General features: G+C 41.9%; 2 protein-coding genes across 2 annotated transcripts; one reads left to right on the top strand and one right to left on the bottom strand.

Moving 5' to 3' along the window:
- The first annotated feature begins 82 nt into the window (after positions 1-82).
- Positions 83-15,371, top strand: ETFDH (electron transfer flavoprotein dehydrogenase). Its single transcript, XM_042829673.1, has 13 exons — positions 83-188; positions 1,749-1,895; positions 2,689-2,918; positions 3,128-3,209; positions 3,485-3,603; positions 3,889-3,966; positions 5,734-5,880; positions 7,461-7,601; positions 8,789-8,932; positions 10,889-11,057; positions 12,670-12,852; positions 13,177-13,398; positions 13,482-15,371. Exons 1-13 carry the CDS (start codon positions 155-157, stop codon positions 13,643-13,645), a joined length of 1,860 nt encoding a protein of 619 aa, XP_042685607.1. The 5' UTR covers positions 83-154; the 3' UTR covers positions 13,646-15,371.
- Positions 14,464-24,888, bottom strand: PPID (peptidylprolyl isomerase D). The gene is made up of 10 exons (XM_042829674.1): positions 24,773-24,888; positions 24,161-24,301; positions 23,963-24,069; positions 22,256-22,444; positions 22,023-22,145; positions 20,909-21,015; positions 17,630-17,771; positions 15,373-15,459; positions 15,244-15,286; positions 14,464-14,702 (listed from the first exon to the last, which is right to left on the bottom strand). The coding sequence occupies exons 1-10, from the start codon at positions 24,855-24,857 to the stop codon at positions 14,614-14,616; spliced, it is 1,113 nt and encodes a 370-aa protein (XP_042685608.1). The 5' UTR covers positions 24,858-24,888; the 3' UTR covers positions 14,464-14,613.
- Positions 24,889-25,188: the final 300 nt, after the last annotated feature.

The following is a 25,188-nucleotide window of genomic DNA, read 5'->3' as shown; positions in this document are numbered from 1 at the left end:
ATCCCGTCCTGTCTCGCGAGAGCCGCGCGGCATGCCGGGAGCGGTAGTTTTCTCCAAGGGGCGGGGCGAGCGCTGTCGAATGCGCGCGCGCGGTGGGGCAGGGGGCAGATGCCCGCGGTGCTGAGGGCGTGGAGTGGGGTCGTGTGGTACCGCCATGTTGTTTTCTCGCTGTCCGTCCTCCAGCCGAGGTAAGTCGGGGAACCGGCCGCATGGCTGCACGCACGGCGCGGTGGGGCTGGGTCTGGCGCGGAATGGGAGCAAAGGTCGCCGCTGCGTGGCAGCCGGTGCCGTTCCCTTGTCTGGCTGGTGGGCCCTGGGGGCTTCTCGGTGCTGTCTGAGGGGACTTGTGTGGTAAGGAGCCGCGGTGCGAGTCTGGGCCGTGGTAACCCTGGGTGTCCACAGCCCTGCTGGCTTGTCAGAAGTGAAGCTAAGCGTCCTGTGAAGGCAGGCTGCGGGAAATCCTGCAGCCTGGAGAAGAGGAGGCTCTGGCGAGGCATCGCAGTGGCCGTGTAGTACCCGAAAGAAGCTTATAAGTAGAAGGGAAAACAATTTTGCTCACAGTGGAGCTGGATAGGCTTCGATGTCCTTGTATTGTTTCTTGTAGAACCGTTTGTGTTCTACAAGTCACCTCGTCCAACTCCCCTGCAGCAAACAGGGGCACCTACAGCTAGATCGGGTTGCTCAGAGTCCCATCCAGCTTGACCTTAAATGTTTCCAGTGGTGGGACATCCACCACCTCTCTGAGCAGCTGTCCCAGTGCCTTGCTGCTCTTGTTGTAAAAAACTTCTGACTTATATTCGATCTAAACATTCACTCTTATAGTTTGCGGCTCTTTTCCCTTGTCCTGTCAGGACAGACCTTGCTGAAGAACCTGTTCTCTTCTTTCTTATGGCCCAGCCCCCCATTAGATACTGAGAAGCCACTCTCAGGTCTCCCCAGGGCCTCCTCTTCACCAGCTCTCTCAGCCTGTCCTTGCAGGGGAGATGTTCTATCTTTGGGATCATTGCTGTGGCCTTCCTTTGGATGAGCTCCAACAGGTCCTTATCTCTTCTGCATCAAGAGCTCCATATGCAGTGCTCCAGGTGAGGTCTCACCAGTACAGAGTAGACAGGCTGGATCTTCTCCTTTACCCTGCTGGCCACGCTTCTTTCAGTGCAGCCCGGAATACAGTTGGCTTTGTGTGCCATGAAGGCATGTTGCTGACTCACGTCCAGGTTGCCATCCACTAGTACTCCCAAGTCATTTTTGGCAGGGCTATGCTCCATCCTTACATTCCCCAACTTGCACTGATAGTGGAAGCTTGCTATGACCAGATGTAAGACTTTGGGCTTATTGAACCCACAGCAGGGGATTGGAACTTGATGATCCACAAGTTCCATTTCAACCTAGGCCATTCTGTGGTTCTTGAGGTTTGCCTTGGCCCACTGCTCAAGCCTGTCTAGGTCTCTGAGTGGCATCCCATCCCTCAGATGTGTCAGCCACACCACACAGCTTCCAGTTGCAGGCAAAGGATGCTTGAGGGTTGTGAGAAGACAGGGTTATAGCTCTTATGCTCTCTTGGCTACGTACAGAGTTCACATTAAAAGTTCATCACAGCCAATGTTTATTACTTGGTGTGTCCTGACCCTTTCTGTGCAGTCTTTTGGAGGAGGAGGGGGACTATCGTATTTGTTGTACTGCTTGTGCTGTGGGAAATGGAAAGCTTTCAAAAAGGACTGTTTTGGCAAACCTGTTTTCTGTTTTTGCAGCACGTCAGTGCTTTCGTGCTCTGAAGCTCATAAAGAGGGACTGCCTTCCCTCGCTGCATACAGCAGGATGGGCATCCACTGCTGCTGTGCCTCGCATAACCACGCATTACACCATCCATCCTCGGGACAAAGACAAACGATGGGAAGGTTGGTGGGGGCAAAATGCATTTTAAAAACTTCTATTCTGATTGAGCTTTAATAGTGCAGAAATTTGTAGCTGTTTTTCTTTTCAACAGAAATTGTATTAAGTACAATATTTATATTGCAAATGAAATGTTATGCTCGCCATCTCAGAGTGTCTTTATTGCTCTGAAATGAAGTTAGATTAAATCCAATCCTAGATATTTCAAGGAGATCTACAGTCAACTTTAGTGTTATACTAACACAGCAAGTTTTAGTTGTGTCATGTATGGATGTGTTGGACTTCTCCTCAGTTGTGTTTACTGTGAGAGTGTGAGAAAATAAGATGAATATTCATTCTGGGCATTCCAGTCTCTGCGTTTATCAGTTTTAGTGGTTCCACTTCTGGAAAAGACTCTAATGGATTAGTGTAAAATAAAGGAATTTGTTCTAACTGAGGCTCTTTTTTTTTTTAGTTCTTTCTCCCTTCCCTAGAATTTCAGCAGGTGTCTCTGATACAGCTAGCCAATTGGGCTCCTAATTAACTTTAATGTTAACTTCCTGATGTTTGTGGTGCATAGAGATTGTTTTTCATGGCTTGTTTTCTGTTACACTGAAAGGCTAATGTCCTTGTGCACTGTTCCAAGTACTGAAGGGATTCTGTTAAATGTTAGCTGCCTTTTACAACAGGTAATACTTCTCTGATACCAAATAGCCAGTATCACTAAGCAAGGTGTAGCAGAAAGAGGCTGGGACAAATTAGGGATTGGATTATCTAATTATCATCCTTTTTTTTTTTTTTTTTTTTCTCCTATTGAAGGGGTAAACATGGAAAGATTTGCAGAGGAAGCTGATGTTGTCATTGTTGGAGGAGGCCCTGCAGGTCTTTCTGCTGCTATTCGTCTCAAACAGTTAGCTGCTGAGCAGGGCAAAGAAATACGCGTGTGTCTGGTGGAAAAGGCATCTCAGATCGGTGCACATACCCTGTCTGGTGCTTGCCTTGAGCCACGATCCTTAGAAGAACTCTTTCCAGACTGGAAGGAGCGGGGGGTATGTATGAACATACAGACACGTTACTGGTGTGTAATAAATTCATCCATTTGACTCAATCTTGTGTTGTGTAGTACTGTATAAAATAAGTTGATCTTGCAGGGTGCGGGCAGTAATTGTCTTTTTGCTTTGCTGTGATGGATTTTTTTGTTGTTCTGGATTGGCTGTGAAAACAACTTACTGCCCTGTTTCTGTTCTCTTTAATGTAGGCTCCACTTCATACTCCTGTAACTGAAGACAAGTTTGGAATTTTAACAAAGAAATCTAGAATTCCAGTACCAATTCTGCCAGGTAAGGTGTGGGGAGGAGCTCTTTGTACTGTCTTTTCAGTTTCCTTTTCAGGCTTTTTGTGCCTCAAGCAATTTTGATTCAATGTAGTGTTGTGAGTGTATGGAGAATCACTTGCAATGTTTGGGTCTGTGAGATGATGGCTGTAATAGCACAGCAGTATTATTTTGAAAATAGTAGTTGTAGGAAAAGATACAACATCTGCTGTATATAGCTGGTGTTTGCTTAGTGTTCTGTTTCAGGTGTGTTTGTATGCTTATTTGTTTCTTGCCTTCCAGGACTTCCAATGGTTAATCATGGGAATTACATAGTACGTCTGGGACACTTTGTGAGATGGTTGGGTGAACAAGCAGAAGCTCTGGGTGTGGAGCTGTATCCAGGCTATGCAGCTGCTGAGGTAATAATGACATCAGTATGCATACAAGAAGCATTTTGGAACCCCCCCCTGCTGCACCCCATATTATTGGTACATTCACAGCATTTGTACAGCCACAACATTCAGTGACTGAACTCCCTGGCCCAGATTCACCAAAGCAGATCAGCAAGTACATTAATAATTACTCTGTCTACCAAGTTGTACCATTAGACAGCAGAAAGGCGTGGTGTTTAGAAGTTGTGTGTTAGGTCATGTGAATGATGATCATCTAAATGGGTTTTTGTTTGTTTGTTAATATTTCCAAAGGTTCTTTTTCATGAAGATGGGAGTGTGAAAGGAATAGCAACTAACGACGTAGGCATTCAAAAGGACGGAGCACCTAAAGTAAGTAGCTCTGTTTTCCTTAAGCAGAGATCTAATTCTTGTAATTGTGATGTGTCTGCTTCCAATGCTGTCAGTGATACCACTGCAGCCCAAGAAGAATAACAACATTCAGTGCCTGTTTTTCCTTTCTATATGAAATTGATTAATTACACAGGAAAGTTTTGGTCTCAGAACATTGTAAGTTCCTTCTGAGATAAGCAGAAAAAGCCTTTGAAAAAAGGAGGTTTGGCTGTGGATGACTTGAAGGAAAGTCTGAAAGGATGCTTTGACCTATGAGAGATCAGGAAACAAGGGAAAGAATTCCAGGAACACCTAGAAGAAAGGTGCAAAGGTGGAACAGGAGCTGTTGTCCAGCTGGTGGCTATCAGTGCATAAGAGTGTACTTCTGGCTGATTTATCTTCTTCCATGCAACTGCTGCCACATTTGTTGACAGTCTGTCTGCCTTGCTGGGCAAGGTACGTTCTCAGTCTTTGTACCTTTGGATGCAGCAGCTGTCCAGCCAGCACAAAACGTGACCCTCTGTCTTCAGTTCAGACTTCAGCTGATTTTTAGAGGAATCCATAACCTGTGGTAAGCATGTTTCCTCCTCATGCAGTACATAGGGAGAGTTCAGCACCTCGGAATAGCTCGAGTTTTGCACAATTGAGGCTACAGAAATTCTGGGTGCAAGTTGTTTTTTGTTTTGTTTTGTTTTTTCACTTAGTCTTTCTTAGATGAAGTTTCTTACTAGTTTACATAATGTTTCCAAGAAGTATTTACTTTTATGTAAAAATCTGGGCTATTTTTCTCATTTAAGGCAGGGATTGAGAAGAAAAGACTTGTCCTTGTTTTAAGAGGCAAAAAAAGCAATGGGGGAGGAAGCAGTGGTGGGGAAAAGTGATACATTTCTCAGTATAAAGTTGTCTGTCTTCCACAGTGGATACACACACATACAATTTCCAGGTATGCATTTCATCCAGTAGGAGGTGCAAGTAATATGTCACAGTAATAAAAGAGAGTTTTGGTTTAATTCAGAAGGATTTTTTTCTTTTTTTAAGGAATCCTGAAGATCTACATTTATTTATTGCCACTCATTCTTATAGAAAATATCTATGAAAATAATATTGTCTGTTAAGTTCATTAATTTGTACATGATTAAGGTGCAGCTACAATGAACTGAGCGTTCGAGTGCTTTAGCTGTCAGCTCATAGTACTTCCTGGGCATTAAGATTCAGGTAAATAGATTTTGCATAATCTTCAAAGCAAAATTACCTTCAGTGTATTTATATAGAGCCTAATCAAATACTGTGGTTAACAAATACAGTCTCACCTTGTAGTCAGCCCCAATCAAACAAAACACAGTGAAGGTAAGAATGCATGTGATGTGCATGTGATAAATGTGAGTATTTAGATAATACATATTTAGAATCTAGTATCCTTGAAGTGCAGGATTAATCTACTAGCCTATTCTAGTCTAATGCTGAAAGTGAAGTTAGAGGTGAAGTTTCTTTGCTCTGTTGGGATTCCTCTGCACAGTGTGAGCAAACTGATCTGATATGAGAAGCCCTTTCAGTGCAGTGCTGTTCCACTGGAATCGCCTTGCAAGGTGTGCTGGAACTGTATCATAGGTGGCTGTAAAATACAACTGGACAAGAGCCGTAGCTGGCAGTGGTTTGTAGACTCTGGTCAGGACCACAGAGTACTGTAAAATCACCTTATTGCTCTCCATTTTCTTCCTGGGATTTGGTGGCAGTTGTAACAGCTTACGAGATGCTCTATTTTTGCAGGCTACTTTTGAACGAGGCTTGGAACTCCATGCTAAGGTCACTGTCTTTGCTGAAGGCTGTCATGGGCATCTAGCCAAACAACTGTACACAAAATACAACCTAAGGGAGAAATGCCAACCCCAGACCTATGGCATTGGGTTGAAAGAGGTATGATCTGCATTATTTTAATGATAAAGGAGAATAATGTCAAGATACAATGTAGTTTGCATTCAAACTACTTTGTATAAGTCATTGCAATGATTTGAATAACAGTTTCAGATGTCAGAAGCTTGGCAGTTTTGAAGCTAGTGGCATTCTATCTGAATGTCTTAACTGAATGTTTGTTTCAGCTGCTGTTTCTCTTTTTATCCAGAGTTATCTGTAAAACCGTTTTCACTTCTTTAAAATCCTTCTCATCTGTGAAATCTGCTTTCAGTGCTTCTAGTGAATAAGAGGGGATTTCTTGCTGCCTAATCTTAGGGTATTCTAGTACCTGAGGATGGGAAGAATGGTTGTCTGATTTACTTGTATATCCATTAGAGAGGAACGTGCTGTTGCAGATGAGTTGTGCTCTCTGGATGAGCTTCCCAACTTACTTTCTGCCCCCAGCCCCTGCCAGTTCTTTCACTGGGCTTGTAAAATCAAGAGAGGGATTGGGTTTAGTTTTTAAAATCTTTTATGTTCAGGAAATATTAGTCATGAAAAATACCTACAAGTGGCATAGTCTTAATTAAAATTTCTCATACTTAAGTTGTACAATTAAGACTGGTTTGAGCATAGTTGTCTGCTTTGGGAAATAGTCCAATAGGAGGTGGAGCTGTAAAGTGAAATAAAGTGATGCTGATCAGCCAATATCCATGCTATGCACGTCTGAGGGTTATTTTTACTTTGGACTAGCTCTGAGTCCTGCGATCTGGGTTACTCTTTTGTGACTGGAATGCTTTAGATGGGCTTCTGGGGCCAGTCTTGGAGTTGAGTTTCATCTGAAAGGAATTCAGTTCATGTGTCCTGTGCCTGCTCTTTAATGTGAACTAAAGCACAGTAAGAGGGAGCAACCAGGAGTCCAGCTTAAGATGTGCCAAACTGAAGCATCCATGTGTACGTATCCTCTGTGCTTGAGGTGCTGTAATGGCACTAAGCTGCTGGAAGGAGTAGTTCCATTCCCCTCTCATTAGATTACACTTGACACAGAACTTCATACTGAAGAGATGTTTTGTGAAGTAAGCAGAAAATTGACCTGTTAATGAAAACATGAAAATGCTTCTGTGAGTATGCCATGGGTTAAATGAGTAGTGGAGATGTGCAGGAGAGGGGAGGGAGGACAGTTAGCCGGGCAGTGTTTGGGTCAATTCAGCCACGTAGTTAAGCCTGACTTTGAAAATCCTGGGAGGAATCGTAGCGAATGATATGAAAAAAACAATATTTTAGTAGAAAAAAAGCCTTTCATTAGAGGAATCCAGTTGTGGTTGAATGAGAATTTTGGGTATAACACTGGAGTCTCAGTCATATTTTCTGATGCGCAGTTTTTCAAGGAAGAGAAGTGCTGTCAAATTTGTAAATGGTACCCTAAAAAAATTCTCATACTTTGTTACCTGCCCTTCAGGTGAATGACTTCATAATTTCAGCAGTAAAACAATTTCTTTTTTTTTTTTTTTCCCCCTCAGCACTTAATTGTGTCTTTGGCTTTCATGCTATTGAAAGCCTATTGCTTTGCAGTCTAAAATAATTATTGATGATCTTCATTTCAGTTATGGACTATTGATGAAAAGAAATGGAAACCAGGAAGAGTGGAGCATACTGTAGGCTGGCCTTTAGACAGACATACCTATGGAGGATCCTTTCTTTATCACTTAAATGAGGGTGAACCTTTAGTTGCCCTTGGATTTGTGGTATGTGAAGTTACATTTTCTCTCATATGTGGTTATTGTTGTATAAAAATGAAGGCTGAATATTTTCTTTGTTTTAATGTGAAGATGAAAACACAAGAGCAGCATCAGACCACATTCAGTACTTCTGCTATTTTGAGTGCACTTAGTCCTGTGTAAGGCAAGATGAATTCATCACATTACTCTGTCTTTAGGTCGTGTCTTCTGTGAAGGATAAAATGAAGAATTTAAATGCTTTTTTTTTTTTTTTTTTGTAGAAGTTACAAATTTTCCTAAAGCCATAAAAAGGTGATTAACCAAAACTGTGCTTGCAAAACTTTGTGAAATATTTGAAAGTGGAGGAATGTCAAAAGCAGGTCACTTCTTGCCTTTGGAGTTGATGTCTCTGTCAGTCTGAGCTGATTCTTGTACTAGTTGTTATAGTGCACTTTCATGAAGCTCAGTGATGAAAGTGGATGCAAGCAGTCCTCAAAGAGCAGGGAACAGAGAGAAATCAGGTGCTGTTTGGTGCTGACTCATAGTGTATTTCGCTGATTTTTCTCAAATAAAACTTGGAGGATCCAGAAATTATTCCACTGGGCAAAAGAGAAAATTCAACAACTTATATTTTTCCGTGAATAAGATGGGAAATGTAGGATGTACCTTTGAACAAGTTCTCAAATGAGTAAAATGCAGATTGTGGGCATTCAGCAAACGCATGTCTCTTCCTATTTTCTTCTTTCATCGTTCCTTCCCCAGTGTTCACCTAATGGGAAATAATTGACTGGGCTAAATGATGTGAACTGTTTTCAGTATATGAGTGTGAGGAGATAACTGTCTAGAAATAATTGTTTGCCCTAGACAAGCTGAAAGAAGGGGTAGTTCTTGAAACAAATTTGATATGAGTTTTCCTCCTTATCTTACCCATTAAACCATGCTTAATTTCACTGATTTATTTCAAAGGCAGGTGGAAGGTGTACAATGCAATTAAGTACTTCAGGTTTTAGGTAGGTCACAGTCTTATGGCAGCGAGTTCTCCAACTTGCTTGGCACTGCCCTGTTTTTGGCAGTGCTTTAAGTACAAAGATCCTAAGGTTGGCTCAGTGTGACATGACAGAAGTAGTTGGTTGCTAATACGCGGTTGTTTTCTGCTCCTAACTTTTGTTGAAATTTCATCATTCATTTTCATTAATGTTACGCTTCTTTTTAAGGTTGGCTTAGATTATCAAAATCCCTATTTGAATCCGTTTAGGGAGTTTCAGAGGTGGAAGCACCATCCTACTGTAGAGCCTACTTTGGAGGGCGGAAAAAGGATTGCGTATGGTGCCAGAGCGCTGAATGAAGGTGGTCTCCAGGTAATTACTTAATGAAGCTATTTACTTTCAGATCTTGATGGCCACCTTTGTAGCACTGCAGATGCACTTTTGTGCTGTGGGGAAATGACAGAAACGTGTTATCAGGCTGGAGGCAGCTGCTGTGCTTTGCTAGACTTGGATTCTGTAATACTAGCAGCCTTCTGACACGGTCGCTTCACTATCTACATTGTTAATGGGGTTTGTATTGCAAGCAAATGTGTTTAACAATGAAAGAGCTACAGATGATTCTTCATTTTGCTTGGAAACATGGGGGAGAAGGAGGCAGCACTTATCTGTTCTGTTTTTCTGGGTGAGTGGAGGGTGGTGGGATTTTCATAATTGAGTGTTCTGTTGTGTGCTTGGTGATGGTAGTCAGGCTGTTTGTTACCTCCAGCCAATTCATGGGGCTGTTACCCTCTGTTCTCTGACAGCTTTGACTTTTCTTTTTAATTTGAATCCCTCCTTTAATATAAACGTGGCGTAAGGCAGCTTTTGCAATACAAGCAGAATTTCAGCAGCAAGGTAATTGCTGGTGTAGTCTTTTGGAGCCTTGATGCAATTGTCAATGCCTGGGACTGAGTCGTGTGGGTTCATGAAGTAACTCACTGCTTGTGCTTGTGATACCGTGTTCAGTCAGTCTGCTCTGCAGTCTGAACTGGAACTGTGTTGTCATGTTTTTTGCAAAGGGTTTATGATAACTGCAGTGTCTCAGCTTATCTCAGAATCAAGGCTGCTCTTTCTGGTGTGCTCGTTTCTCCGAGAGTCATTATTGAATTTCTGGCTTGGATGAAGTAGTCAGTATGGGAGCACTTGTGTGCTTACAGTGCTTCAAACACTGCTAAAAGAATGTGGCATTTTTATTGTCACGTACAGCCATTGGTGAGCTGAGTTACAGGAGGTATGGCTTTTTTACTTCTCTACCTCCAAATCATTGGACTTCTTTTCTGGACGTAAACCAACACGTCCTTTACTTTGCACTACTCCTAATACAAAAACAAGTTTAAGTCCACTTTCCATTTTGGTGACAGCATTGCATCAGATAGATCTCTAACATTTCTACTGATGTAAGGTTATTTCTTGGTCTGTTCTCTACAACCTTATCTCATGTTCTTTAGTCTTTAAAATTACCTGGTATTGAGAAGTAGAGCAAAATTAACATCTGTGATTCAACAAATTGCCCAAGACACAGGGGAATACCATGCTTTGCCATGCATGTAGTACAGCTTTTTAGTGACCAGTGTTTGGATATTCAAAAGTGGGTTGCCCTGGGTAAGTAGTGAGCAGATACTGACAAAACAAGCAGAAGAAAAGAAAGAGTTATTTCAGATTATCTTGAATTTTAAGGGATACTTTCTTTGTAGTTAGTATGAGAGGATAAATGTATATTAATGAAATACACGTGATGCTTGCAAGTCATCTTTTTGTCTTAGGTTTGAGTTAATTGTGCTCCTTGCTGAACAGGAGTAAGGAAATGACTTAGCACAAGAAACATAGATTTGTTGGCTGCTGAGCAACTTCTCTCAAATAACACACATTTTAGGAGAGGGGCACTATGCAGTTTAACAGAAGATTTGTGAAACAGAACAAAGATAGCAGTGTGTAACGTGCTGCCAGGTGAGACTGTGTGAAAAATGGAAGCACAAATGTAATTTAAAAAACAATTCACTTGAAGGTGGAATGTGATGTTTGTGGGTGACAGTAACCAGCCTTATCAGAAATAAAGCAACTAGAAGGAGGGTATGAGGAAAGAACAAGTGCTGTTATTTTGTACTCAGATCTACTAGGGTGGCTGCATTCTTATTGGCTTGCCATGCAAAAATTGAGCAGCTCCAGTGCATTTTGAGGTAGCACAGATCCAAGTGTAAAGGCCAGTCAAGTCTCAGGCCAGTTTGTCAGGATGTTGTATTCACTTCAAAATCAAACAGAAAACATGCTTACTTTCTTTTTCCTCTCCAGTCAATACCCAAGCTCACCTTCCCAGGTGGATTGTTAATTGGTTGCAGTCCTGGACTCATGAATGTGCCTAAGATTAAAGGGACACATACTGCGATGAAAAGTGGCATGTTGGCTTCAGAAGCCATCTTTAGCCAATTAACCAACGAAAATCTCCAGTCAAAGACCATAGGTAAGATCACTGCTGTCACGTGGAATTACTTGGTGTTCAGTTGAACCACCAGTAGCTTAGCTGTGACTTCATGTCTGAAGGAAATACGAGTAAATCCTGAAGTGGCTGTATTTACTATTTGTGTGGTGAATTGATTTAAGAAATAAGCTTTTAATTATTAGTAAATACTGATCCTGCTGCTAGAGCTAAATAAGCCTCAAATGAGCATCTGAAAAGTAAGCTTATAATACTGCCTATACAAGAGAACAAGAATGGTCTTTCTTTTCCTACAAATGTTAGAATGTGCTTCTTTATTCAAAAAGTCTTACTGAAAGACTACAATCAGAAAGCAATAAAATTACATGGACCTGATGAAATGTAAGCAAAAGAGGGTGCAATTTCTTAAGTTCACTACTTCATTAGTAGGATAGCTGTGTTTTGGTTTTTTTTTTCCTTCTGTGGTAGGATGCTTCTATCTCTGCAGTAGTCTGTGTGAGGTTGTGTATTCTCTGTTATGTAAGTTAAACATGCTCAAGTGATCATCTGATCCTGACCACATGTAGTGTTATACTTCAGCCTTGCTTGTTCCCTTTCATCTGTTAACAAAGGCTGTACAGGAGGTAACCTCGTTAAGATTTCAGTTACTCTGGAAGTGGACACCATACCTGTGTGCCACGTGGTAATTATTTCAGAAATCCCTTTGTAGCAGTGGATCATTCTTAGTGAGCTCTTGTTCAGGTGTAACATGCAGCAAGAGATAGCAGAGAGGTATGCTGAACAAAGAAATTAAACTCCTAGTTTAGCACAGCATGATAAAGTGCTTAGAACCCATCTGAGATTATAATAATCACTCATAGTGGGTTACTGTGGCTGCTACCAGTTCTGTCAGCACAAGGTATTACTGTCCAGTTACAGATTTGGGTGTAGATAATGAGGCAGAAAATAGAGACTGAAGCATGTTTTCACATACAGACAAACCCTTAGAACTTAATTATTTAGAACGTTTAATCCTGTGCAGTAGGAACTGAATGGTGATGGGGAGGCTCTCAGGAAACTTTATTGATATGAAACCTGTTTTTTTCCTTATCACTTGGCTGTAAGTGTACTGTAGTAGATGTGGCATGTGCAATGTCTACAGTATTTTCAACAAAAATCAGGAATTTGTAGTCAAATGAGCCTTGTGATCTTGCTGGCTCCTGAGGGAGAGAAATACCACTGTCTAGCAGTGGTGTCCTCCATTTAGGCCACAGCCAAAGCTACTGACAACAGCACGTTTGTGGTTGCTTAACTTGTGAAGAGAAATCTTGTAACTTGACAACTTAAAATGAAAAACCTGAGTCTTGAATTGCAAGTAAACAGTCCTGGTCACATCTTAGAATCCAAGAGAGCAGCTGCTTTCCAATAGAGGTGCCAGTATAGCTGCCTGCTCTACGGTAGACACCTGCTTACAACTGCCAACAAAGCAGCTCTTTTCAGGAGGCTGAAATGCACTGTTTAGGACACTCCTACCTTAATAATTAGCAATTCTGGTTTTGCTCCCTTCCTTGTTAACGACTGTCTGTATTCAACAATGGTTTTGTATTTTAAGGATAGCCTTTACTCCAGGTACCTAACAAGTAATGTCCTGCCGTAGGACTTGATGTGCAAGAATATGAGGAGAACCTGAAAAAGTCCTGGGTCTGGAAAGAGCTGTACTCAGTTAGAAACATCCGGCCGTCCTGCCATAGCATGCTTGGTGTGTATGGAGGGATGATTTACACAGGCATATTTTATTGGCTTCTCAGAGGAAAGGAACCGTGGACATTAAAACATCCAGGTAATTTCATGATTTCCTGAAAGAAGATGCACGTGTTACTCCTGGTCTTACTTTGAAGCTAGAGCGTTCGTGGGCAAGCGCAAGAACTCTAGGAATCAGTGGCTAATCGGTGAAGCAGACTTGTTACATTACCTAGTGCATCACGTACACAAAGGCATTAAAGCAGTATTCCACATGGGCATAGATGAGTCTTTTGAAAAGGACTTCCTCTTCGGAAGTAGTTTGTTCTGATAAGGAGGGAAGTCAAAAAAGCTTGATTAAATTGTTCAAGAGTGACTGCAAATTTTTATAATTCTACTCTCTTATTTGTTAATAATGTTTTAGGATCAGATTTTGCTCAGCTCAAGCCAGCCAAAGACTGCACACCTATTGAATACCCCAAGCCTGATGGAAAAATCAGTTTTGATCTCCTGTCATCTGTGGCTTTAAGTGGTACAAATCACGAACATGACCAGCCTGCTCATTTGACTCTGAAAGATGACAGCATCCCTGTGAGCAAGAATCTGGCTGTATTTGATGGACCAGAACAAAGATTTTGCCCAGCAGGTAGGTAATAAAAACGAAGCATTTGACCATACATGCAGGGAGAAACTGGTCAGTGAAGTGACAAACTCTTGTGTTTTCCCCAGGCGTTTATGAATACATCCCTCTGGAAACAGGAGAAGGATCAAGACTGCAGATAAATGCTCAGAACTGTGTCCACTGCAAAACATGTGATATCAAAGACCCAAGTCAGAACATTAACTGGGTAGTGCCCGAAGGTGGTGGAGGACCAGCTTATAATGGGATGTAAACAGGCAGAAGACTTCTGTGACTTCTGATCAACCAGCAGCTAGGTTGGAGTATTTTATGCTGAAGTGTAAAGTGCAGCACTGATTTGAATGTTTCCGTTTGAGACTAACGTGCCATTCTCAATTTTAGGTATGACCATTGTATAAAACAGAAAGTCAGTGTGCTCTAGTTATTTAAACAGAACAACTTATTTAAATAGAACAACTTTTGAGGAGTCTTATGGCAGGCAGAAGAAAGTTATTCTCCAGACTAACATATGAATTTTGCATCTTAGATACGCTGCTGAAATTTGGTGTTGGTAGGAGCCATAGCCAAAGTCATTGGTGTGGGGTGGTGGAAGAGTTTAGTGACTATACTTAGCAAAAAAAAAAAAAAAAGCCTTTCTCTGTCTACCTGAAGTGCTTTACTTGTAGTCCTACCTCACAGTAGGGAAAATGCATTAATCTAGAAAACTGTCACTGTTTGTGTTACACGTTTAACATGAAAGTCAGATTTGTTTCTGTTTTTCTTCCTGATGATGAGGGGGAGCCCATCTGCACTGCAATCTGTAAGGAGGTTTAACAAATGCTTCCTAGCTGCACCCCTGTGATATGTGTGCCAGCACTTGTTTCTGGCAAGGAATCAGGCCTGCACTAATAAATGAAGAAAAACAAAACAACAACAACAAAAAAAAACAGAATCTGCCCAAATTGCATCAGTGGTAAAGGAGACTTCTTAGGAAGCACCATTAAGCCATAGAAACACCACTGCTGCTTTAATGCATTAACAATGCATCTGAATCACCAAACACAAGTTATTTACAGCTTAAAAGAACAACACTTGACCTTTGACCAATGTCTTTATTATTCGACTTGTAAGTTGTAAACGCAGAACTGCAGTACAGGGCAAACGAAAGAAGGAACACTTACAGCTCTCTTTAGCCTTTTGCATGAGTTAGTGCATAGAATTCAACATTTAGGAATAAAAAAATCAAGCAAACATTTTAGCATAAGCTGCCTTCTCTTTCTCCTTTTGAGCTTTTATCTTCTGTTTGATTTTGAGTGTTTCTGTCTGGATAGCTGTTTGAAAAGAAAATCCATGGCACGGTTATAGCAATGTCTTTACATTAGGTTTCTCAGTATGTCAAGACCAGATCTCAGTGCTGCAAATACTATTTTATACACTAGCACTACATTTCATTTTCTATTAGGTCAGATACTAACAGCAAACACACTCTGTCCCATACTTTGTTTCACCTGCTAAGGTAACAGGTAGAGAAGGGTGTAAGAAGCACACTGTTGATATGCATACTGGATTTATGATGTAAAAATCTTTTCCTATTAGATGTTACTGCAACCTGGGGATTACTAAGACCACTTTGAGCTGTGCTGTTGACCTCTGTACCTACATAAGCAGGTTGTGCAGGGTGCCAGAAGCATCAGTGCTGTACAAGAGCATGTTTCCATGTCAGCAGACTTGTGCTTAACACAGTGGCATTGTAAGTTTCAGCAGCCTGTAGACACCATTTCAGCCATCACAGTGGTATGATTTTCTATGTAAGTACTACCCTTTGTTACATTCTTCAAATAAGGAATCTGTAAGAAACAGCTTTATTTTTACCTTTGTCCTCGGGGGCGATTTCGTGAGCCTTTTTAAGATCAGCCTTAATAGAAAGAGAAATGTAAATGAAAGTTCTGATTCAATGTTTATATTAAAACAATAATTATTATTAAATATTGTGATCATTACCAGTGCCTGATCGAGATCTTTTATTCCCTGCCATCCTTGAGCCCGTCTGTAGAGAGCTTTAGTATTTGCTGGATCTATTTGAAGAGCCTGTGGATTTAATAAAGTTGTCACGTTAACATGCAGCACTTCACAGCTCTCACCCCTATAAATGGCACCGTTCCCACCAGTAGACAATCTCCCTGTTTGATTTGAGGGTAAGCTTTCAGAGATTACCAGGAGGAAAAAAAAAAAGCACTAGAAAGTAACAGGCTCAATAGCTATCTAATCAGTTCTACTGCTGCTGTACCATGAGAGGCTTTTGTCAAGGACCAGCATACATTAAGATAAAATGGAACTGCATCTGTACAGCTGTCAAGGTGCTGCTGCAGTTCAAACTATCCTAAGCCTGAGGCTCGGTGTACAACTCCCTATATTACAGCTCCTTCCTCCACACACAAAAGCAAAACTGAAAAATGCTATCGTAAGTAAAACAGGATTTTGTTCCTATCCTTTGGTGAAAAAGCTTTTCACTAGATGACAAAAAGATGCATACAATCTTATGATGCAGGAACCTTGTGTAGTCTCTGGACCTTGGCTGAGCTGGATGGTTTCTTTGATAAGCACATTCCAGCTGACATACATGACAGCATCAAAACAGGAAATAAAATGATGAGGAGAAGACATTGTTCCACTTGTTTATCACTATTTGTTAAAGTGCTTCACTTAATTAGGCTACTTCCATTCTTTAAGAGCTTTATTTTCTTGCCTGTGAAAATCAGTGCTGTTTTCTTACTACAAAGGTAGTTCTGTTGTACCTTTTTGAAAATATAGCTTTTTCTGATTTAGAGGAAATCTTTGTGTAAATGTGGGGCTTTATTAGTTTTATTAACTTTAACTCATTAGGAAATCTAGACAATAGGAGCAGTATCCAGATGTATTTCCAATCCCTTCAGCATCAGCTCTTGCTATAAAGTAAGTATTGTTCTGGAAGTCCATCATGATCTGTCTGCTGCAAAGCCTAGAAGTCTTTGGAGTGCTGAGCTCAAGAAACGAGGTGCCTGCCCCACGTACACAGGCGTAGCATTCCTGATTTGTAACTTACAGCTCATGTAAGGCAAGGTTTGTATCAACAGGTTTGGCTCTTTGTAATCTGTTATTTGGGCCAAACAGATAGGATTTCTTGTGGCCAAAAGTTTTTTGAATAACCAAACTAGAACTGCATAATTTCTCATTAACAATTTACTAGTTGTAGAAAACTGCTGTTCTGATTAAAATACTGATTTACATTTGTTATGACACCAAAACGGGCTATGTTACAGATAGCTACTCTAGTCATGGAGCTGCCTTCAGCAATTTTGCAATCATAAATACAAATATATGTATTTTTCAGACTTGCAAGTATTGTGGTTAATAATTTGTATAACTAACACATGCTATTTTGATTTTTATCACTTTCTGGAGGACAGATGCCATATTACACTTGATTTCTTCCATTTGTCCATCCTGAACAGCCAGTTGTGAAAATTCTGCAGAAGGCCATCAGCAGGCAGAAGAGAGCCAGCTCTTTAAAAACACTTCACGTGCAGATGAGCTGAGACTCCTGCTTTCAGCAGGTAGCCCTACTGGATGCTCCTTATGATCCTCTACTAACAGATAAGTGTTCTAATACTCGTTTGGTTTTGGCTGTTTGTTTTCCAAGATTTCAGAGTTAGATGAATTATTTCAAGTTTATTGATATGTACTCAGTTCTGTTTCCCTGTTTTCTTTTTTCTTGCCTCTATTTTTTCAATATTTCTATTTGTTTCCTTCCTTCTTTCTTCCCATTCAGCAATTTCACCACTAAACCCAGGAAAAGGGGTTTAGTTAGTTAGAAAGCTAACTTCAAGGAATAAAATACAAGCCTACTGAATCTTCAAACAACCGTTTGCTCATAATCTTCTAAAAAATAGAGTTTTTTTCGTCGTGGACAATTAAACTCTTTATAGTATAAACATTAGCTCTGTTCTTAGGGAACAAAACCGACAACCTCCATGTGTACGTTTTTTTTCCTGGCAGTAAGTAACAGCCTTCTTCTGTTTGTTGCTAGTAAGTCATTTACATTTCAAAATCTCTCTGAAAGGACCAATGCTAGAGACTCAGTAGTAACTTCACCATCTGCCTTTTGCTTTGTTGTCAGAGCAGGGTGTTGTCGTGAGACTCTTTAAAAAAGCACTGCGGTTTCAGTCTCCCCTCTCTCCATAGGCTAATCGTTAATCAAATTACTCAATGCTAATTTTACCTCTGAACAACTTTCAATGGCTCCCTGCCAATCGGACAGTTTCAGTTTACAAGCGCCAATGTTTAAGACACAGCTTAACCCGATGGTCTTCAGCTTTGGCTTGTCTCCCTCCTCTGCCACCACTTCAGAAGCTTCTACATACCTGGAGAAAAACAGGTTCACAAAGAACACGCGTTACTGTTGCGGCTTCAGTTTTGTTCTGCCCTTAGCTAACTTTCCACAGTTAGGCACCAGCTGCCTTCTCTAAAGTGGCGTTTTTAATGCAGTTGCCACTCCATTATTACAAATATTTTTGCACCACAATATGTGAGACTTATCCTAACAAAAGGTGAAATTACAGCTGAGTGTAAGAAGACAAGAGGAACGTGCTCCTGTCCCCACGCTGTACTAACAGTATCTTTTTCTTTCTTAGAAAAGACTGTTTAGATGGCACTAAACCACTAGAATTTATCTCTGTGACTGTTTATTCCCAACGACCATATTGTTTACCTGTGTCTATCACAGGTGAACTGGCAGGTAAGTTATATTTTCTTTTACTCAATTTACAGTGTGCTAATGCTGGCAGGTTTTGTTTCAAATGTCAAAGGTCTGTTGTGGATACAAAAGTTCTGACTCTTTCAATGACCTACTGACAGAACTTTTTGTTTCAAAATACACAAAGCTAGTTGACCAAAATCATGTTTGCAGACACTCATATTTTAATTGTGCCATGTGTTCAATCTTTGCACATTAGTGCCAATGCGATTTCAGTTTTGTATTCCTATCTTTTGAGTACTGGATGGTTTGTAGATCATTTTGGAGTATAGAAATAAGCCATGTTTAAAATACAGATGAGACACATTGATTTGTCTGTTTGCTGTGCATCATGCAAGATATGAAGCCAGGAGAGAGAACAAAGGTGCAAAAGCAGTGGAAAACAATAAGTAAATTAGTATGTTCAAAGCAAATAGAGTACACCTATGGGATCTAGACATCACACTAAGCCTGAAAGACCACAGCCACTCCAGAAACAAAATTAGATCTCTCAAGTCAAATAAATCTCTAAGTTCAATATGAAGGGAAACGAGGGAATAATACATTTGCATGAAAACCTGTGAATTCTTACATTAAAAACAACTGGTTAAGCATCATTAAGATGGGAAAACGAAGAACTGGAGGTTAGAATGGAATCTAAGAAAGAACACACAACGCAAGGCTGCTTTTAAAGCATCGCTGCCAGGTGCTGTTGTTGTTTGCTAGGTGAGTTGTAACTAAGACAAGGGAGCTGCCTCTGGTGAGAGCTGTCAGAACTATTCCATACTGCCTAAAGTATGAGACTTTATGATAGAACTGTGGGGCATGTCCACTCAAGTATGAAAACAGGTTCCAGCTCTTCTTTATGGGTAGAACAGATACGTCTAGTTAGAGAAGCTGCTTTCTATTCACTAGGATAAATAATTAGTATCAAAAAGAGGTCTACACAAACTGAAAGAGCCTTTGTTAGATGTGTTCATGTTGGCATGACAACTAAATGTGAGCGATGGCATAATTATACCTGTTACTTTTCTTAGAATAGTTGGTTAAAATGCAAAGTTCCTTAAGGCTCATTCCAGCCTTTTTTCTTTATGATTTCTAGAAAGTTTCTGTGTCAATCAGTTATTTCACATGTGCTACTGAAGTGTGAAAAGATTCTTGACACCAGAAATTGCATCTTGAGTTATTATCTATAATTATAAGATGAATTTTTATGCTTCAGGAAGACATCACTTGTATGCAATCTAGTAATTTAAAACACAGCATTAAGTGTTCCTGAACACAATTTCTTTTACTGATGTTATTGCTGATAAACCAATGATTATAAAGCAAGTTGAAGGCCAGTATAAAGTTACTGGGAGAACCATTTAAATGAAACTAATATCATGATAAAGGAGAAGAATGGGAACAGAACCACGAAGGTTATGATTTTGAAGGCAAGTCTGATTTATACCTGGAGTCAGGATGATGGCATGGTGCCTCAAAATAAAAAGCAGTAGCAAATAGAGCATCACGTTAGGGAGCGTCCTGTCTTGAACATGGCAATCTCCTAAACCTACTGATTATTAGAAATCTGAGAAGTATCTCCCTTTTTTTATAGAATCATAGAATTGCTCAGGTTGGAAAAGACCTTAAAGATCATCAAATCCAACCAGAACCCAACCATCCTACCCTAATTCTAACAACCCTCTGCTAAATCACGTCCCTGAGCACCACATCCAAATGGTTCTTAAACACATCCAGGGATGGGGACTCGACCACCTCCCTGTGGAGCCCATTCCAGTGCTTAACAACCCTTTCTGTAAAGGTTTTCCTGATATCCAACCTAAACTTACTCTGGCCATTTCCCTTTGTCCTGTCAACAGTGAGAAGAAACCAACCCTGCTCAAACTGGAGGCACCTTTCAGGTATTTGAAGAGAGCAATAATGTCTCCCCTCTGCCTCCTCTTCCCCAGACTGAACAGCCCCAGTTCCTTCACTCTCTCCTCACAGGCCATATTCTCCAAGCCCTTCCCCAGCCCTGTTGCCCTTCTCTGGACCTGCTCCAGCACCTCTGTGTCCTTTCTGTACTCAGGTGCCCAAAACTGAACACAGCACTCGAGGTGAGGCCTCACCAGTGCTGAGTACAGGGCAGGATGACTTCCCTGGTCCTGCTCACCACTCCATTCCTGATCCAAGCCAGGATGCCACTGGCCTTCTTGGCTACCTGGGCACACTGCTGGCTCATATTCAGCCAACTGTCCATCAGTACAACAAGGTCCCTTTCTAACAGGCAGCTTTCCAGCTATTCTTCCCCAAGCCTGTAGGGTTGCCTTGGATTGTTGTGACCAAAATGCAAGACCAGTTGCATTGATCCAGTTTACCTTGGCCCATTGATCTAGTCTATCCAGGTCCCTGTGTAGTGCCTTTCTCCACTCTGGCAGATCAACACTCCCTCCCTCCTTTCTGTTCTGAACACCCAGTATACTATTGCACTTCTCTTCTTAGGTATGCACCAGCACAGCAGGAGCATTAACAGAGGAACATTTAGCCAATTCTAAACAATGCTTATTGCCTATAGCTCTCACCTAGAAGTAAGCAGAAGATCTACATGAGCAAGTAGCTAAAACTGAACCAAATGTCTTCCAAGCTCTGAAAGTTATTGTTTAGAACAACAACAAAAAAAAAAGCAGAGCACCACGCATTTTTTAAATGCACATATAATTGCTTGATAGCAATACTGATTTGGATTACAGGAACTACCTCATTTAATGATGATAGCCTTACCGTAAACTTTTACTATACTTTTTAGCTGCCACTGCCCAATTCTGCGATTTGAAGAAAGTATTTCCTATATTCTTTATGTCTTCTGCTATGGCCACAATCTTGTCAACCTAATAGATGGAAAATATAACAGATAAATTTGTTGTGAAAATAGTCTTGGCTTACCTAATTTTTAACAGTAGGATTCCATGTCCATTCTCTTTCACAGACTCCTACGAACTCTCAGAAGTGTTTCAGTTTTAGATCAATCCTAGCTTCAAACCATTCCTGTAATATTCTCTACTTTATGGTATGCAGTAGAAAGATTAAACTCATAATGGGTTTTCTACAGTGTGAAGGAGAAAACACCAGAGATAACACAGCAGTTCAACCTTCCCCTACATGCTCTATAGAGCAGCGTTGATCGTTATTCATAGAAAGAATTATATCTCTAAAATCAAAGTACTCATCTAAGACAGCTTTATTTGCAAGGATATTTCACCTTCTGTCTCTGAAAATGGTACCTGAACTCTGCACATTCTAAACTAAAAGTTCTACCAACACACATTTCATTGCTTTTTCTCAAAACACTTCAAACTTCTATGGAATGAGAAAAGTGCCTGTGTGCATCAAATCCATCATTTCTATTTCCAGTGTGGCACATATTTCAAGTGTATAGCAGCACCTAGCTACTATATACTAAAAATATTTTTAAGGGTTGGTCCTTTGCTATTTTTTGTAAGGCAACATTTTAAGGGTGGATATTTTAAAAGCTGCATAAAGTGCATATGTATGATGTTAAGTTAGTTGTCTCTTGGCTGGAAATCCAGTAATTACAACTTGCCGCTACAGCACAAGCAAAAAATGAGTAAAAAGAAATGAACAGAAGAAGAAATAAGTGCAATATTGTGCTGTTAGTTACTGGGAAAAAAAAATCAATTGTAATTAGCACTGAATAAAGAGACAGCAGTTTCCTTCCCCAGCATTCACTGTCCTGAAAGTGGACATTACCAGTCAGTCAGGATCCTGATTATTAGAAATAAAAGCTGAGTGAAAGCCATTGCAGACACCATGTAGCTCGGAGTACTTACAGGTCTTGCACTCTGTAAAATAAGTAGCTTGAAAGAAAAATACTTACATCCTTTAAGTCTACATCTGAGTCTTCTGGAAAATCTGGATAAGCGTCTCCTGAACCATCCTGGGGAACAATTCCCCAGTCATCTCCCTCCTTTAGCTCTCCACATTCTGCAATGACACACAGCTGGGGAAGAAAAAAGTGTCAGTAACAGTTTTGCTTATTAAAACAGCTCCATTCCCTCCCACCCTCAAAAAAGCTCCATCTCATCCCTCGTTGCCTCAGATTCTGCTTACCTTAGCAGGATTTTCTCCATTTACTTCAACGTTTTCTAGTATCTTTACAACACCCATTCCTTTGATCACTTGGCCGAAGACCACGTGTTTACCATCCAGGTGTGAAGTAGGCACTGTTGTAATAAAGAACTGGGAGCCATTAGTACCAGGTCCTGCATTGGCCATGCTCAGCAGCCCTGGTTTATCGTGCTGCATTTGAAAGAAAAAAACAAAAATATGTCACAACCAACATACACAAAATCACTGTAATGTATGTCGCAAGGACAGGCACAATAAGGTAAATCACAGTTACACTCAGTTGGCTGCTAATCTTACTTATCATGGCCAAAGGGGGCCAACACCCAGTCCTGCATCTCTACTTGCCACCCAGTGTTCCAGCAAGCAGAGCCACTCGCACGTGACTTGATGCTCTTAACATTTCTTGTCTGCTTCTTGTACAGTCAGTGCACCCCACTGAATTGGAACAGAGATGTGAATGTCTCACCTTGATTTTTTGTTGTTTTTTTTTTTAAATTAGAACTAACACTGGGCATTGCTAAATGCCTAACATACAAAAAGCCAACAGTAAGCCCTGGCGATGCGTTACGCATGCACATTTTGTCTGTAAAGACTCAGAGCAAGTCAGGAAGTTTCAGATGGACATGTGGTGGCTCTGACCTTCAGAACATTTCCACACAACTCCATTTTGTTTGGGGCCAAGTCTCAGCATCAGTGCCACAAAGAGTCCTGCTTATCAACAAAACTCTTAATAACTTCATCTTAAAATGCAGGCATTTTCTTGTTTGGAAAAACAATGCAGATAAAGTGGCTGTGCCATGATGGTTCCAGCTTTCATTTGATATGCTTGCAAAGCAAGTGAAAAGTCTGGAAAAATCAGACTGTGACAGATTCTCAGCTTGCAAACTCTGGCACAATAACATGGGCTTCACGACTGCAAAAGGGGAGACTTGCACAGTGACACAGCCATTAGCTGGAGATGTAACACAAAAATAGCATTCTGGGAGTAGTCAGGCTTGGTAAGCTTGCCACTGACCAAGTCTTGCAAATGATTCCAGTTCACAGGCTAACTATATAAATACAACAAAATCAAAAAGATAGCAGCTGGGTTGTCCAGCATGAACAAAAGCAGCCGACTGTTGGCCAGGCAGTGGTTTGAAGATGCTGTTCAGGATTGCTAGATACTAAGTGCTCTGTCCAGTGAATTTCTGTAGAGGCAAGTTAACTCCAACTAAAATCCTAACAGACTTTGTCAAGCAACCCACAGTGAGGAGAATGGGAAACAAATGCTGTACCAGACCCAGTGAGCTCTCCAGCTTATCACTGACACACTGATAACTTTGGCTACAGAAGCACAGAAGCAGGGCTTGTTTTCACTCCATTCAAAATCATCCCCAGATTACAAGAAAGCAGTGATGCCAAAAGATGTCCTTCATCAGAGTGCTACACAGTCCTCCCACAAGGCCCAACGTTTAAGCCAGATAACCTTAGTGCAGCAGTGCTGCGGGCACCAGCAGAGGAAACGTCGGACTTAAGAGAACATCTCACAGCTGTAACTGATGGAACTGCACTGGGGGCTTGTTCCAACCACTGGACAGCGATGCCTGCCAACTGTTCAGTTGCTGCTGTGGTGGGGTCTCACATAGCAGGACAGCTAAACACCACTGGAAATCCAAAAACCGAATGAAATTACACTTTCCCATAGAGTACCTTATAATGAAAGTTTTCATCTTCAAATTTTTCGCCGTATATACTTTCTCCACCTGTGCCATTTTGATTTGAGAAATCTCCACCCTGGACCATGAACTGTTTAATTACTGCAAAAGAAAATGATTTTTATTATTTATTATAGCAGCAAGTCAGGAAAGGCACAAAGATCGATGCTTATGGGAACTTCAGACGACTTACTTCTATGGAAAGGGCACCCTTTGTAATGGAGGGGTTTTCCGGTTGTCGGCCCCGTTCCTTTCTCTCCCGTACATAACGCACGGAAATTTTCGGCAGTTTTAGGTACGATGTCGGCAAACAACTCAAAGACGATTCGTCCGACTGGAAGGACGGAGAGAACACGATTAACGCGTCAGTCCTGCCTCGGGACGGTGCTGCACCGCGTACCGCAGGGCAAAGGGAATCAAACGTTTCAGAAGGGCCTGTTTTCATTTTGACCGCAGTTACACGTCGGAAATGGCCGGCACAGGGGCTGCCGAGGCACGGCCGAGGTTCCTGCCGTCCCACGCTGATGGCGGCTGATGGCGGCCGCGCCGCACGTGGAGGCGCGCGGGGCCACGCACGCGGCACCGCCCCGCTCTCGCTCGGCTCCGGCGCGGCTGCCATGTTGCCTTTCTGCCCGTCCCCCCCCGGCTTATCGATTCCGGCAAGGCACGAACGGCGAGGAGCCCACCACCCCGCCGTGCGATTCCCCCGCGCCGCTCCGATCCCCTCCTCGCTCCGAGACGAGCCCGCTCCCCGGCTCCGCAGTGCTCGCGCACGTCCCGAACGCTCCGCGCCCGCCGCGCCCACCTCGCTCTCCCCCGATGTCTACATCGAAGAAGGCGCGGGGATTGCGAGGGTTGCCGGGCCGCTCCGCAGGGGACGGGTGCGACATTCTGCAGCCGCCCGCCGTTCGCTCTGGCTCCGCCCGCTGCCCCCCCGTTCCGGCCGCCGCGGGGCCGCGGCCCGCTCCGCCCACCGGCGACAGTGCGACGAGTGGCGGCCGCGGGGGCTGGGGAGCGCTGTGCTGCTGTGTGGGTGCGCGGGGAGAGGGGGAGGGAGGTTCCCTAATTTAGCGTGGGTTTACCGTCAAAAATGGTTGGAAACGCTGACTGAAAGGTCTGAAAGCAAAATCCTTCTCAAATCGTGACTATCGCAATAGGCGCTGTGTAGCAGACCGTCTCTCTCAGCCATTCGTGTTTGAGGCAAACCATCCCTCCCAGCCT

This window comes from Centrocercus urophasianus, unplaced genomic scaffold (genome assembly GCF_019232065.1).
Source record: "Centrocercus urophasianus isolate 14NV4802_14NV808 unplaced genomic scaffold, USGS_Curo_1.0 seq_32, whole genome shotgun sequence".
NCBI lineage: Eukaryota > Metazoa > Chordata > Aves > Galliformes > Phasianidae > Centrocercus > Centrocercus urophasianus.
The sequence above is the reverse complement of the archived record's forward strand: the minus strand, read 5'-3'. Positions and strand labels throughout refer to the sequence as shown.